Raw genomic sequence first — 17564 nt, forward strand, 5'->3', positions numbered from 1 at the left:
TTGGAAAACCAATTTTTTTTTTTTACAATTCCTATTAGTCACAATATAGGTGAATCTTCCATTTTAAATTAATTAATCAACAAAATAATTAGTATACAAAAATATTGTTGATAATTAATCTACAAAAAACAATTGTATTAGATTCAGACAGATGCGGAGATCTTCTTTTAGTAAAGGACTCAGTGCCCAGCTACAAATCCTGTGGTTAGCTGATTGCCTCCTGCTGTTAGCTCATGCCTTAAGGGCCTGCCTCTTCTTTCTAGCTGAAGTCAGTCTCATCTGTGGATGATCTGAGACAATGAATAAGTAACAGCAGCTGAGATCTAGTTATTCTTGAGACAGCCCCCAGTCAATGACTGAACAGGGAGCGATATAAGAGCCTGCCCACTTTCCCTCTACATATGATTCTTCTAAGAGGCGTTCTTGGCGCTGGAGCTCTTCATTTGGCTGACAGGATATGTCAGGTATGATTCTTGGTCCGACTATCTCCCTACCCAAATCTGATTTTTCTTTTCTTTTAACATCAGTTTACTCTCTAATAAACCATTTGCACCCTTAACTCCACTTCAGTATTTGTTTCCTGGAGAACTCACCTGTGACATTTTATTTTATGAGAAGACTTAATTTTTCTTAAGTGAGATATTATGCAAGACTTTAGGAATATAAGTATTAGTACAATGTAGTGTTTCCCATCAGGTAGTTTATGGTCTGCTGTTATCTTCAACCTCCACAGAAAGTTTCTAGCACAGAGCCACAGGTCTAGTTAATTGAAAGCCCAACAATTTGATCCTAGATCTCTGATTCTAAGACGCATGATTATTCTCTTACCTACCTCTTAAGTTTGCTATATTTTTCCCTTTACATTGTGGAGCAGGCTAAGCATTCTTGCCATTAATATTTAAAATCTATGAAAATAAATATTAAAAACAATGAGTGTAAACTCCATGAAAACATGATTTAGGGAAGAAATAGGCCTACTGCAAAAGGAAAGGTACAGAGATAATTAGCATCTCCCAGCCAAGCTGGTTCCAAACAACTGAAAGATATTTGTAAGTTAAAATCATATGTTTGGTATTGCTTAGTTTAGAGGAAATAGAAATTATTAACACCATGAAAGCCAAAATAAACAAATATTCTGTTTTTTTCTAAGCCATTAGCTATTGTGTTCCTTGTCAGTTCAGCTAGGTTAACAGATTCAGAAAAAGTGGTAATTCTCCTAATGTTTATATTACTTATTTGGTGATTTTTATGGGAAGGAAAGGTGGATTTGAGCTTATGCACATCAGTTACAGTGTTTGGTGCTAATGAAATAATCTATCTACTAAAGTGGAGGGGGAAAAAAAGAGTCCAAAGAGGCAGGGGAATAAGCAAACAACATGTGAAGTATTAATATTGCATGACATAGGATTTAGATGCTATGGAGCACGTCCTTACTCTCAAGGGATATCTTACTCAGCCAACAAGGGGAAGCTCTCTAGTGGAATAAGGAGCAATGTTTGAAATGCCTCAAAAAGCATAAGAAATTGTGAGGAATAGAGAGGCACTGTGGGTCGAAGACTGTATAATCCAGTCTCGTGTATGTGTAAAGCAAGGATGCATAAAAACCTCTCGTGTTTCGGTTCTATAGGAATGAGTAAAGGTTGTAAGAAAGTTGGAAATGAAAAGCTTTGAAGCTCCAGAAATAAGCGAGTAGCAGATAATGAAAGGCACTCTACACTATGCTAAAGAGTGTTGCCTTCTTTATTTTCCTGAAGGAGGTGATTAGCTGTTAAGTAAGGGATGTAATTTATCCCCATTTAGCAAAATATCTCTGGCAGATTGGGAATGTGATAGAAAAGCAGTTTAGAAACTTACTGCATTAAGCCAGGAAAGAAGCAATGAGTACCTAGAATAAGTTAATGAGGATAAAGAGTGGGTCCAAGAAATATCAAGGAAATAGAGATGAAAGAGTTTGGTATCTGATTTGGTTCAGAGCGAATAAAAACAGAGTATAGGATGGCTTCCTCGTTGTTTTTAGGAACTAGGAAGATGTGAGAAGTAAGTAAAAGTGAAGGTTTCAGGTAGAGAGAAATGATAAGATGAAGGTTGCCCTGAAATGTCTATGGGACAATGTGAGTATATGCTCAATAAGTAGTTTTATTTATGGGTTGAAGCTTAGAAGATGGAAGAGTCTAGATTAAGTATTTGTATCTGAGCATTACCTGCACACAATAATATAGGCCCTAGATGTGGATGTACTGTGTACAGAGGCTGTAGCTGAGCATACTTGCCCAGTGAGAAGATTAAATGCCCAAAGACAGAGCTCTAGGGAAAGGGACAAATACTAGAGAGACATCGTTGAAGACTGTAACATGGTAACTGGTTTGGGAATTAATATTTAATTATAGCAGGGGAACAAATGGCAGATAAAAGTATCTTTTTTTATTTTATTTTTTGTTATGTTAATCACCATACATTATATCATTAGTTTTTTTTTTATTATGCTATGTTAATCACCATACAATACATCATTAGTTTTTGATGTGGTGATCCATGATCCGTTGTTTGCGTATAACACCCAGTGCTCCATGCAGAACGTGCCCTCCTTAATACCCATCACCAGGCTAGCCCATCCCCCCACCCCCCTCCCCTCTAGAGCCCTCAGTTTGTTTCTGAGAGTCCGTAGTCTCTTGTGATTCGTCTCCTGCTCTGATTCCCCCCCCTTCATTTTTCCCTTCCTGCTTTTTTTTTTTTTTTTAACATATAATGCATTATTTTTTTCAGAGGTACAGGTCTGTGATTCAACAGTCTTACACAATTCACAGTGCTCACCATAGCATATACCCTCCCCAATGTCTGTCCCCCAGCCACCCCATCCCTGCCACCCCCCAGCACTCCAACAACCCTCAGTTTGTTTCTTGAGTATAGCCATTTTTCTACTCACTATGTTTGCACAAGAACAGGAGGAAAGAATTTAGGATAATTCACTGGTTTCTGTCATGGGCAACAAAATGGACAAATGGATATCAAAGAAAATGACTGATTAAAAAAAACATACGTGGGTATATTATATAGAATAATATCTTCAGATATAGTAGCTTATTTATTTTGCAACTTAGAATGTATTATGAAAAATATCACACTGTAGAGAAAATTTCAGTTTCATTAGTCATATGCAATTATCTGCCACTGTGTGAAGCTGACTTTCCTTATCGAGAGCAAAGTGAAAGGGCTAAGCCTATTCTGTCTCTTTGATGTTTTTATAGGATATAATGAAAGATGAATGCTCACTGCTGAAGCTGCAGCTGAAAGAGCGGGATGAACTCATTTCCCAACTTCAGGAAGAGCTGGTAAGTGATAAAAATACTTGGCCCACAAGTAGTGCAAGGTTATTTGCTATAAACCCTCCAACAACTTCTTTGTTAACAATATTATTATTTATAAACTGTTAGTGCTTCCGTTGGATTCATTATCAATTTTATAGTCCTATAGCAATGATGATTTGAAAATCTGAAAAATAGATTAGTCTATCATATATATTGAACTTTGTATAATTCCAAAACAGGTCACTGAACCAAGGTTAGATGTTTTAGTTGTATTTCTCAAAAATTGTAAAGACTGAGGCTGTATTTTATTTTGTAAAGTGTGTGATTTAACTTCAGACTTCCCTACCTAGAGATATAAGCATGTAATATGAGGCAAAGGACTCAAAAATCTTAAACAGAAACATTTTAATTTTTATTTTCACAAAGCTACCAAAAATGTATTACCTTATGAGATTTTTATTTATATAATATCTATATTATATAAAATATAGATAAATATAAATATAGATATAGATAAATATAGATAAAAATATACAAAATAGATATAAAATATAGATACAAAATAGATATAAAATATAGATACAAAATATAAAATATAGATACAAAATCTAAAATATAGATACAAAATAGATATAAAATATCTATATTATATAAAGTATATGGACATACGTATCTAAATACATATGGATACATAGTATCTATATCATATAAAAGTTACACAAAATATTAAATGTTTATAGTTGATGTTTTCCGGGTGTTTTTAAAATTTGATGTCATAAAAAAATGTCTTAAGTTAAACTTTTATAACCTGAAAACATACTTGGTAGGTAACAAGAATAGCAGTGTGCATTATTTTTCTATCAACTGTATTTTGCAATAAAATTTACTGAGTTTAATAAAGAATCTGTAAAATAAGAATGAAAAAGGAATGAAAAGAATTTTTTAAAAATTTTTTATTATGTTAATCATCATGCATTACATCATTAGTTTTTGATGTAGTGTTCCGTGATTCATTGTTTGTGCATAACACCCAGTGCTCCATGCAGAATGTGCCCTCTTTAATACCCATCACCAGGCTAACCCATCCCCCCACCCCCTCCCCTCTAGAACCCTCAGTTTGTTTCTCAGAGTCTATCATCTCTCATGGTTCGTCTCCCCCTCCGACTTACCAATAAAATGAAAAAATATTACACAATAAGAGAGCCTAACTCATTATCAAGATCAAAAAACAAATCCTAGTCAATAGTGTTCTTTATGATGATGTCAGAGTTAACTACATTAACAATGATATATTACATAATTATTTGATACAATTAAATGACAAAACAGATTTTATAGACCATCAAGCTTCTGAGAGTTCATAACATATTAGTGAGAGCAGACAAACTTAGAGCATATTTTATTGGTTCTTGGCAGTGGACAGTGTTTTTACTGAAATTTGACCTTTAGACTGTGTTATGATTGCATTGATGCCGATTATTGGCTTCATGAGCATATTGTTGCTTTAGAAAACCTATCAACCAGTACTTAAAATAGTAATAGTACTATAGACAAAAGGAACATGTGTTACATTAGTGGGAATAGCTTTCTGTAAATAATTGATTTATTATAAACTTTATTATGCTAGGAGAATATTTCTATATTTAATATAACTATAGATATGTGATCAAGCTTTGTTTATGTGGCAGCAAAAAATCTGCATTGAATAAAAATCATGTAGATTAATATTAAAGGATGCATAGAATCACCAGTTTTAACACAACAGAAAATCTACCATTCACTTTGTCAGAGAATGCTTATTTTCGGAGGATTAACTCAGAAAGAAGTATTCATTTCTCCCCCCAACACTAGTTGTGTCAGATTTAAAACATAGCACATACAAGACATCAGACCTTCATTTGTTGAATGAAATTTAGAAAGGAAATGATTACTTTGAAAGCCAATATTACATAGTTCAACTCTTAAAGCAGTTTAGTATCCCTTTCTCCAAGAAAGAAAGTCTTCTGTTTGCTGATTTAGTAAAATGACATTCAAGGGTTTTGTTTCTGTTTTTGTTTTATTTTCTATTTTTCTTTTTAACCTGAATGACCCAAAATGACTAATTAGCCTCCAACATTTCGCAGGAAACAATCAAGGTCTTATTTCCATTTTTGTTCTATGTAGTTTGCATAAGCATCTTGGATATTTAAACAGGAAAATGTTAACTTTTGAAAACAAAGTTGGTTTTATTAAAGAGGACTATAGCTAAAGAAGAAAGTGTATAAGTGATTTGAGGATTTAAGGAAGAAGAGACATTGCTAAAAAGAAAAAGGCATCACTAAAACTGGATTTGGAGCATATAGGAGGGGTACAACCCCATAAAAGCAATGTAACCCACTTGGATCCATTAAAATTAAGTCGTAGCACTTTTGATCCCGATAACAAATAACTTGTGACGTTTTGACAAAGTGGATGTTAAGCTGCACCTTTATACATTACCTACCTAAATTTGAAGATTTTAAAACATTTTAGAAACCAGTTTAGCTGGACCCTCTTATAATACATTATACTAGATCTGTAATTTGGAGCTAGTTTAGTTCTCTCTTGTTTATCTTGGGTTTTTCATTTCTTGACCACTGCTATTATAAGAATTTTATATACCTTCTAAATCAAATTTTGATATAATTATATCAAGAAAGGATTTATTTCCAACTTAATAAGCTTATTTTTTGTATGATTGTTTACTTATTCAGCCTCATTTTGGTAGTTTCAGGAGTATTAAGTAAGTTGGAGCAGTGTGGGGTTGGTGCAAAAGAAAGGTTTTTAAATGCAAGTTTTGGGTTATTATCTTTAGATCAGGGTTTTCCAACAGCAGCACTCTTGACATTTGGTACCAGATTATTGCTTGTTGTAAGTTCTGTGCAGGTGTACAGCAGTGTCCATGCCCTCTAGCCTCTCTCCCTTAGTACCTTCCACACATTGCCAGTTATCCAGAGGGGCAAAATTTCCCACAGTTGAGAACCATTGCTTGAGGGTTATTAGATTATAGTCCCCAGTAAAATTGTATGTTATAGGATGAGTGTCTGTTGATAGCCAGTTTAAATGAAGTAAAAAGTTCTGTAGAATAGATGGGCTTCTTTGTCTATTCATAAATAGTTCTTTGCATGGTATTTTAGGCTGCTAGGCTGCCATACAAAACACCATCTACCTTGAAATATGAAGGATATTGCTATGGATTGAATTGTGTCCTCCCAAAGTTAATATGTTGAAGACATAACCCATGGTGGGAGGGGGGTGCTCTTGTCTCTGCCTCTTCTTATAAGGGCACTAATCCCACCATAAGGCCCTACATTTATGATCTCACCTAACACCTCCCCAAATTCCCACCCCCAAATACCATCACATCAGGGGGTTAGGAGTTCAATGTGAATTTGGGGGGACACGGTCATTTAGTCTGTAAGGGAAGTAAGGGTATCAGAGGTCTTATGGAATTGTACCCCTTCACTACAACTCCTTAATAATAGTGGTTGTGATTTTACTATTTTTGCTATCACAGTTATCTTGTAAGATTCTAATTGGCAAGAAGTCACATCTGAGGATAAAAATCAAACCAAAAACCTGGACAAGATTATTGCTAAAGACTGCTAGGAGTTACTGGTTCAGAGTAGGAAATGAGATGAAAACCTGTGACATGAATGAGAATTATTCAACATCTTCTTAATAAGGATATTAGCTGAAGGCATGGAAAAGAACCAACTTTCAGAGTCAGAAATGATAGGAAGTCTTTTCTTTTTAATAATTAAAACTTGGATTTATACTTAAATATAAGCTTGTGCTTATTGTGTATGTAGAATATATTTAACTTTTTGTGTATTAGAAATAGAACTCTCTGACCAGAGCAAAATTTTAGGGATTTCATGAATTTACTTTAAGGTTTTTAATGCATTGGTATAGATTTAGACCAAAAATCTAAACATAATGGCTTAAAGTAAGAATGCTCAATCAGAATCAATATAACAGTTACTTAAATTATTTTTAACTTTACGTTTAACTTTGACTATTCGTGACATAAAGCAGAGAAATATTTTTCCGACGTATGAGAAAGTTTGAGTCTTTTTCTCAGCTATTAAGTGAAGGTCATGTTGAAGATTGCAGTGTAATTTTATTGCTGGTATAAAACTGAGGGACATTGTAAATACTGCCTTCTTGTTCCTAAAATAAACCTGAGTGATTTATCATAAACATTGGTGGTGAAGTGTGTAGCCTTGTGTTTTGGTGGGGGGTAAGGGGTGTACAGGTATTTTCTGGTAAATGATTATTAATCTTGTAAATGGCTTCAGAAATTTTATAAATGATTTCACAGTATGGATGAAAAGTGTGCCCTATAGGATTTCAGAAATTGAAGAAAATGGGTTTGGTATTAATAGATTGATTCAAAATATTTTTAAAGAAGTTGGAGTTGACTTAAAAGTAAAAATAACTTTTGTTGGACCTAAGACTGTAAATAGTAAAATTTAATTGCCCTAACTAGGATCAGTACACCATACTATGTATTTACTATTGTTTTACCAGTAATTTAAATGCCTATTCCTTTGTCAAAAATGAATGTATATGGTAATCACTCTAGAAAAGGTGAGTTGTCAGCAATTTGATTCTAAACTTTATAATTTCTACTATTTTACTCTTCCCTTTGGTTGGAACTTTCATTTTGTAGCTGATCTGAGTAAAAAAGCATCAGATACAGCTTTTTACAGTATATTTCTTTTTAAAAGCATGTTTCTACTTAAAAGGTCAGTTTAAATGAATAACCCAAAAATAAGATTTCAGCCAAAAAGCTTATGAACTGTCTGAAAATAAATATACTTTAAAACATCCCTTATTAAGAAAAAGGCCAAATAAAAATACCTCCTATGTTTGCTTTCATAATCTATTTTACCACATAACATTGATACTTGTCAGAATGTAGTGAAAGCTATTTGTTACCTTAGTCACCACATGTTTCTAAGCTAAAGAGTAAGGGGATGCACTGACTGTGAAGCATTTAAAAAAAAAGCCACCTGCATTTCCCATAGGTCAGTTGTAAAACCCCTCCCTGAAAGATGTTTCGTTTTCTTGTGGGTCTGAATCCTAATTTAGTAACTTCAGGTTAAGATGTTTACATTTTACACACTTTACAATTTCAGTCAGCACATTATTACTCATCTCTTAATAAACATTGTATTTTTAAAGGAAGGTTAATTGGGAGAAGTTCCAGTTGAGGAGAACTCTGTACAGATATTAACAATTCAGAATCGGCAAGCTTTAAATTCAATTTGTGTTCCTAACCCCTGTAGTACTACATATTAATGTATTCAATAAATTCAAAATACAAAATGAAAGCATGGGACGCCTGGGTGGCTCAGTCATTAAGCTTCTGCCTTCGACTCAGGTCATGATCCCAGGGTCCTGGATTGAGCCCCGCATCAGGTTCCCTGCTCCGCGGGAAGCCTGCTTCTCCCTCTCCCACTCCCCCTGCTTGTGTTCCCTATCTCCGTGCTCTCTCTGTCAAATAAATAAATAAAATATTTTTAAAAAATGAAAAGCATATATAAAGATGAAAGAATGAATCTTGCATTACTTCAGTTCTGTCTTTTGATGTAACCATTTGGAGTATTTTTATTTAAGATGTAAACATATAGAGAAAGAACTGCAAGATCTATATTTTGGGGGTAATACCTAAATTTTAGTTCATCATTTTACTGAATTTAATAGCCAATTCTGAACTTCTTAATTTTAAATTGCATATTTCATTTTAATGTCTTAAAACTAATGCACTAACCAAAAAAGTTGCATTAAGGCATGATTTAATATTTGCTTAAATTATACCTTCTGCAGAATCTTAATAAACAAATAGTTTATTAAAACTTACTACTTCTTGGCATGATTACATTTACAAAGATGAGTATGATAACCTTGTAATTAGCTGTGTTTCTTTTCTGACCATCACTAAATCTCATTTTATGTCATTATTTAAAGTAAGTTTTTCTTCTAGAAATGGGCTTTTACAAATGATCTCTGTTCTAGGTATCCAATATGGTAGATACATAACTGAGTTTTGAACACTTCCTCCTGCCATGTAAAGACTAACTTGAAAACCAGATAACATAAGAGAAGTTAAAATCAATATATATATATATATATATCTGTGTGTGTTATTAAACCTTTTTTCCTCACTGAAAGCAAATATTGAAAATTCTTACTTGAATGCAAGTAAACATAAACAATCATTTTTCTCCGCCTCTTAAAATCCCATTTACTTTATTTAAATGTAAACCAAGCTCTCAGCTCATTTGTTAATATTTGAATAGCAAAGTATGGAGCTGCATAAAAGGCACTTGTAGAACTGATGAATTTTGAAAAATTGAAGGCAATTGAAGAACTGAAAGTAAAGCATTATGTATAATCAGGTTACTATGCATAATAAAGGGGGAGCTAAAAATAAGACTCTAAGAAATACATACAGCTAAATAGCACTTTATCAAGAATCTGAAGAGAATAATTTTGATTTGGTTTAAAACATATTCAGAATTCAAATTGAATAAAATTGTATGTCCTTGAAGCTTTAGTAACAGAATAATTCCTGCTTGATAAGAGAAACATGCTTTTTGCATGAAAATCATATCCTGCATCCATCTTAAAAGTAATTCCCCACTTGCTCTACATTCTATTATAACTTAGGGTATTATTTCATACCAGTCATTTTAAGATAGACGATTACAGGCCCGTGGGTGATTTACATAAGAACAGACAGCTATAAGTACTTTCAAATCCTCTTTCTTTCTCATATTTAGGAAACATTAGGCACAGAAAATAGATTAGGTATACTTAAACATTATTAAAGTGTCAGGCTACTTTCCTTGTTTTTTTTTTTTTCCCCACCCCCCCAGGTGAATTAATTGCATATATCCAGAAATGGCTTATCGCAGCAGTAATTACATTCCTCCTCAGGTCTGTGAGATAGATGTACAGTGTGCATGAGGCAATATCCTATGATACATAATGGGGATTAGCCTCCAGTTCCTTACTCCAGTACCCTGATGAAGAGCTGACAAAAAGATACAATCTTTAATATTCTACTGCACTTGCCTTGGCAATAGTACATATTTATTTAAGTCTTTATCATGAAGTGTTGTCATATTGTATGGCATGGATATAGGGAAATAATTGTGCTATAATTTAAATGCTAGTGTGAAGGCGTTTGATACCTTTAAGGTATAAATATGCTTTAAAAGCAGCAGCCAGCCATACTATGGCCAAATTAAGCATGTAGCAGAAATTCATCTATAAAGTTGGGTATTTTGTATATTTTTCATTTATAAGGTATGTCATAAAATTTAGTGGTTTCTCTGCATTTTTATTTCTTTTATCATACCAATCAAGATTTCAGTGCATAGAATCACCTACCAAATAAAACTATTTAATCAACAGGAATAGAGATAGCTGAAGACTTAGGATTAGGGAAAAGACTTAGAATTTAGAGGGGCAGGGGGTGGGGGTTGGCATACAAATTGTGAATTACTAGCGGAGTTAACATGCAAAATGAGACTATATATGTTGTATGTGTGTACATGTTTATATGTGTGTATAAATATATAAAACATAACATAATGTTCTACCTCACAATAGATTATCTTTAAGTATTTGAAAGCCAGGCTGAGCTAGGGACTTCGCAGCAAGGGTTAACAAGATGAAGTGGAGTATAGTCTCTGTTAAGGAGCCAACATTCAAATGAGACAGGAATAAACAGTTCATTTTAATAACAGTCATTATTTACTGAGCTCTTATTCTTTGGCAAGTGCTCTGGTGAATGCTTTTGGTTTATTATTGACTTTACTTTTTATAACAAAATCGAGAAGTATGTATTTTTACTTCCGGTTCATCTATAATCAAGTAGATATTCGGAGGGATTAGCTGATTTGTTCAAGTCTGCATAATAAGTGATAGAGTTAGGATTTGCAGCTAAGTCAGCTTGACTCCATGAACATATATTTTTCTCGTAATACATCCAAATTTATAAATTACAAAGCCGTGAGGTTAGCTTTATACCATAGTTCTCATTTGCAATAGATCAATATCATAATAAAAAAAGTAACATTTGTTTATTGATTGATTAGCCTGGTAGTACCAGTCAGGCTTGGGTGGTCAGGGCAGCTGATTGTATGATACAAAACAGGAAAACTTTATTAGAGCAGTGACCTGAAGCAACTTCTCACAGCCTTAGAGATGAGTACAGTGGCTTTCCTCGGGGCTCCAGACATCACAGGCACATTTAATGTCCTTTCTGTTACCATGTCCTTTTTATGGACACCTCTTGGAGCTGAGTGAGGATACTATAGAAGTCCATTTTTTAAAAAGCACTTGTAAAATCATGATTTAGCATCAGAGCGATGAAGAGATTGAGACAAATCTAAGTATTTTACCTAAAAGCTAAGAAAATAAATGTTTTTTAATGATCGTAAATATCTCTGTCTACCTTCTGCATGTGAATACAATATCTCCATATTCACACATGTGTATTTCATATTGCCAATAAATCCACCAAAGTCTGTCAAATACAGACTGAGGGAATTGTCAAAAGTGAGGAAAACCACTAATCCAAACAAACATCAGCAACTATCTGATATCATCTGACAATTATTTTACTCATTTGATGAACAAAACATGAATGACTGGGCTAGAAATTTCTTTAATAATTTAGCACCATCTCAATTCTCAACTATTTGCTCTATAACTAGGACTGTTTTAAGTTCTGTAAGGAATATAAAGGAAGTTTCTATAGGGGAGAAGAACCTTTCCCTTCACCTCTAGGTTCTTTGGCTGGCCTAATAATTGACATAAAACAGATTAATAGGCAAACTTAATTTCCTGTGCTCAGGAGTCTCCCATAGACACTAAAGGCTCAAAGGCTGGCCATAGAAGCTTACATGCCATGATGAGCTAATGAAAGGGGGTAGGGGTACGGGGCTTCAAAGGATTGGAAGACCATTCACAGGAATGTAAGAGCAAATGTTTGGTAAGCAAATGTCTGTCTTGTCATGCCGGTAAGTCTTTAGTTATCTATTTAACATTAGACATACAGATAAGCTATAATTATCTTTGGTACTGATTTTCTTCCTGGTAGAGGCTTTCTATCTAAATTCTTTCAGATATTTAAAGAAGAGGTAAAAAGCTCTTCATGACTGTTAGGCCTTGATTTCCTTCACCTCAAACAATCCACACACCAAAGCGGCACATTCTGGGCAATTCAAAATTAAAACAGGCCTCATTCCAACAAGAAGCCTGAGCTTAAGTATACTTCCTGTGTGTTTCCCTATCCCATTCAAATGTGGCTTTACCTTGACTTGGCATCCTTTCCTCTCTCATTGATGAGTGCCTTAATGATGGGGCCTTGTCATCCTTCTGTGCTCAGCATCCAGCCAAGTGGGCATTCAGTAAATGTTTAAAGAAATGAATAAAATTTATATCCTAGTTCCTGCTACAACATTTGTTAAGGAAACCTTTAGAGAATAAAGCAAAATAATGTCACATTATTAAATTATATAATTTGGGAGATGAAAGATTGAAATAAAAGGAGGAAGGAGTAGTGTTGGGTTTTATTGTATAATTTAATGGAGGGGGTTCTAGGGCGCAAATAAGCCAGTGGTGGAAACATGAAACGGAATTGAAATACAAGATGGGTGCCACAGTAAACAATGAAGATAAAACATCAGAGGAAAATATAACTATTAAAGTATCTGAAGACTAGGAACTGAAATAAATTATAAACGCATAAGGAAAGGACAAAGTCAAAATTATAATCTAAAATATTCTAGGGGTGCCTGGGTGGCTCAGTTGGGTAGCGTGGACCCTTGGTTTCGGCTTGGGTCAGGATCTTAGGGTCATGGGATCGAACCCCGTGTGGGGCTCTACGCTCAGTGTGGAGTCTGCTTTTCCCTCTCCCTGCCCCCGCTTCACGCATGTGTTTTCTCTCTCTCTCGTGCTCAAATGAATTCATAAATAAAATCGTTTTTTAAAAAAATAAGATATTCTAAAAATCAAAGAAACCCCCCCAAAACAGCATTCATCAAAACAACGGAAAAATTTGCACAAATTTAGGTCATCCTTATGTAGTCTGCTTCTCACTTTCACAAGAAAACCTTTTGATGAAATAGTACAATTAGGTGGTTGTCTTAAGCTAATTTTTTAGAAAAAAATGGTCTGTAATGTGAAGAATTGGTAAAAGAAACTAGGTATGGGTAGAAAGTTAAGATAGTGGAAAAAGAACTCCAAAAGACAAGTATAAATGGAAGAGTAAAAATTTAAAATGACTAACCTATTTATGACCTATATTTGTGAAAGTACTAAAGACTGAGAAGTATAAGATAAATAAGCCTCCCTATCGTGTGTCAGTATTATGCTAGGTAATTTGCTTATGTATCTCACATCACACTCAGTTATAATTTTATATATAAGTATATATAATTTCATATATAAATATATATAATTTCATATATAAATATATATAATTTCTTTTTTTTTTTTTTAAAGATTTTATTTATTTATTTGAGAGAGAGAGAATGAGAGATAGAGAGCACGAGAGGGGGTAGGGTCAGAGGGAGAAGCAGACTCCCTGCTGAGCAGGGAGCCTGATGTGGGACTCGATCCCGGGACTCCAGGATCATGACCTGAGCCGAAGGCAGTCGCTTAACCAACTGAGCCACCCAGGCGCCCCTATAATTTCATATATAAATATATATAATTGAAGCTGACACTTGAAGATGATAAATACATTGAACAAGGTTACAGAACTACAAGATGTCATTTAAAAAAATCTATGCATATGTGAATTAAATTTGAATACGTTTGCTATGGAGAAGCAAAAAGTACGCCACTATAATGTTCCTTAAATCTAGTGATTTCTCACTGTGGCATGCACACACTGGTGGAATGTCAGGCTGAGAGGAACAAAGAAAACAGAGCCCATGACAAGCCAGGGGTTACAGGGGTTTCTGAGCTATTGAAGTTCATGGAACTGGATTGTTTTGGAATGGGAACCCCTTAAAGTTCTTATAATTCCCCAGACACAATAGCTAGTTCTCCTTTTATTAAATTCTCAGTTCCCAGTGCATTAGGCAGCTCTTTATTCATTCAGCAGCCGGCCAAGAGTAACTCAATTCAGTATTTACAGGCTCCCAGGGTTTAAGACTGCTGTACCCACCCTTCCTTTTCTTCCAGTTGCATGACTTTTGTCAATTGTCCTTGATCTGTGAGCAAACTGGTTTGGTAGCAACCAACACTAAATAACTATTAAAGTGATGGGAATTTTAATAAGAAATGTAGCAGCACAAAACACATCTAATATCAACATAATAGATATCCACATAAGTCCTCCTCTCACTGTTCTGTTTTAGTTTTTATTCATTTATTCATCCTATATTCCATTTATAATTCCCAACAACTCTGTGAATTATGTGAGTTTTGTTGTCTTTCTCAGATCATTGCAAACAGGGAAACTAAGGTTTAGCACAAATCAATGAAATTTCCTATCACCTAATGAGCAGCAGAAGAGAGACTGAGGGATGCTTTAGGGTCCTGGACATGCAAAGAGATGCCAATTTTTTTTTTTTTTTTTTTTTTTTTTTTTTTTTTTGAGATGCCAAATTTTGAAAGAGGGGAGGTTGGATAGAATCAACCAAAAATATATTTGCTTACTGATTTTTACTTCCTAGCTAATCTGACCTTTTCAATTAAATAGGCACTCTTCATAGTTCTGTCATTTTGTACACTGAAGTCTTGAACTACATAGCCTATCTTGTTATATACAATCCATCATTTAAAGAAACCACATCATTATAGAAATTTCCATGGATGAGAATCTATACATTTTTTCCCATTGTGAACTTTGTCACAATAGGCATATTTGTTTAGCAAAAATAGTCAAGCTGCTAAAAAGATGACATTATGCCTGTTATATTGCTCAAGATTGGCTACATAAGTTGTTTGAGTTGTCTCCAGTATGTTGCAAAAGGCAGACACTTGGCAAATTTAATGTCATCCATCTGATGTAATTGAACTTAAAGTTGAATGAATAATACTTCAATTCATCCTTGAAATTTTATGAACACAACTGCCATTATGTCACAGCGAATTCTGCTTCTTAAAGAAGTCTTACTATTTGCATATGTAGTAGAGGTACTTTTTACATAAAATTATAATCTTGACTATTAGGTAAACTTTATTTTAGACTAGATTTTTGAAATCTATTTTTTTTAAATGTTATCTAGTGGCAGAAGAGGAAAAAATTGTTACCCATTATTCCACTACCTCAACATAATTCTTTTGGATATATTCATGTGTTTCTCCCCGTTTTTTGTTTTTTATATATAGGTGAAATGATAATGACTATGTATTTTACACTTTAATTTTTTTTCTTAGTTATATATCAAATACATTTTATATGTTTAATTATTAAAGTAAATTCTCTATACACTATGCTATGTTCAACAGAAGTGTAGCTACCATCTGTAACGATACAACGCTATTACAGTATTATTGACTATGTTCCCTGTGCTGTGCCTTTTATTCCCATGACTTATTCCATAACTGGAGGCCTGTATCTCCACTCCCCTTCACCCATTTTGCCTCTTTCTCCACCTCATTCCCCATTGGCAACCATGTTTGTCCTGTGTACTTAAAGATCTGATTTTACTTTTTGGGTTTTTTTATGTCTATGTTTTTTATGGTTTTTCACTTGACGTGGGTAAAATCATGTGGTATTTGTCTTTCTCAGTCTGACTTATTTTACTTAGCATAACCCTCTAGATCCATCTGTGTTGTTGCAAATGGCAAGGTCCCCTATTTTTTTTATAAGATCTCCTTTTATGGCTGAATAATATTCCATTCATCTATCAATGGACACTTAAGTTGCTTCCATATCTTGGCTATTGTAAATAATGTTGTAATAAACATAAGGATGCATGTATGTTTTTGAATTAATGTTTCTTTTTTCTTTAGGTAAATAGTAGTGGAATTACTGGGTAATATAGTGTTTCTATTATTTAATTTTGTGAGGAAGCTTCATCGTGTTTTCCACAGTGGCTGTACCAATTTGCATTCCCACCAACAGTGTACAAGGGTTCCTTTTTCTCCACATCCTTGCCAGAACTTGCTATTTCTTGTCTTTTTTGAATTTAGCCAATCTAACAGTTGTCATGTGAAAGCTTATTGTGGGTTTGGTTTGCAATTCCTTGATGATAAGTGATGATCACCTTTTCATGTGTCTGTTGGCCATCTGTGTATCTTCTTTGGAAAAATGTCTCTTCATGTCCTCTGGCCATTTTTTTTTTTTTTTTGGTTTGTGTTGTATAAATTCTTTATATATTTTGGATATTAACCCCTTACTGAATATATCATTTGTGGCTATCTTCTCCCATCCAGTAGGTTGCCTTTTTGTTTTGTTGATTGTTTCCTTTACTGTGCAGAAGCTTTTTATTTTGATGTCCTGATAGTTTATTTTTGCTTTTGTTTCCCTTGCGTTAGAAAATGTTGCTCTAGAAAAATGTTGCTATAGTTGATGTCACAGAAATTACTGCCTGTGTTCTCTTTTAGGATTTTTGTGGTTTCAGGTCTCACATTTAGGTCTTTAATCTATGTTGTTTACTTTTTTTTTTAAGATTTTATTCATTTGACAAAGAGAGACACAGCAAGAGAGGGAACACAAGGAGCGGGAGGCTTCCCGTGGAACAGGGAGCGGGAGCGGGAGCGGGAGGCTTCCGGTGGAACCGGGAGCGGGAGCGGGAGGCTTCCCCTGGAACAGGGAGCGGGAGCGGGAGCGGGAGGCTTCCCCTGGAACAGGGAGCGGGAGGGGGAGCGGGGGGCTTCCCCTGGAACAGGGAGCTGGATGTGGGGCTCGATCCCAGGACCCTGGGATCATGACCTGAGCCGAAGCCAGACGCCTAATGACTGAGTCACCCAGGTGCCCCGAGTTTACTTTTGTGTATGGTGTTTGAAAGTGGTCTAGTTTCATTCTTTTACACATTGCTGTTCAATTTTACCAGCACCATTTATTGAAGAGAATGTCTTTTCCCTATTGTAAACTCTTGCCTTCTTTGTCATAGATTAATTGGCCATATAATTGTGGGTTTATTTCTGGGTTCTCTACTCTGTTCCATTGACCCATGTGTCTGTTTTTGTTCCAGTACCATACTGTTTCCATTACTATACCTTTGTAATGTATTTTGAAGTCTGGAATTATTATACTTC

At 34.5% G+C, this 17564-nt stretch overlaps 1 protein-coding gene across 3 annotated transcripts in view; it reads left to right on the forward strand.

Annotated features, from left to right (window-relative positions):
* CCSER1 (coiled-coil serine rich protein 1) overlaps positions 1-17564 on the forward strand; it is a 734167-nt gene that overhangs the window by 614295 nt on the left and 102308 nt on the right. For all 3 annotated transcript variants that reach the window (XM_027600507.1, XM_027600509.1, XM_027600508.1), the window contains exon 8: positions 3246-3329. In XM_027600507.1, the coding sequence (XP_027456308.1) occupies positions 3246-3329 (84 nt within the window). The remainder of the gene's footprint in view (positions 1-3245; positions 3330-17564) is intronic.

The sequence above is a fragment of the Zalophus californianus genome, chromosome 2 (assembly GCF_009762305.2).
Source record: "Zalophus californianus isolate mZalCal1 chromosome 2, mZalCal1.pri.v2, whole genome shotgun sequence".
Lineage (NCBI taxonomy): Eukaryota > Metazoa > Chordata > Mammalia > Carnivora > Otariidae > Zalophus > Zalophus californianus.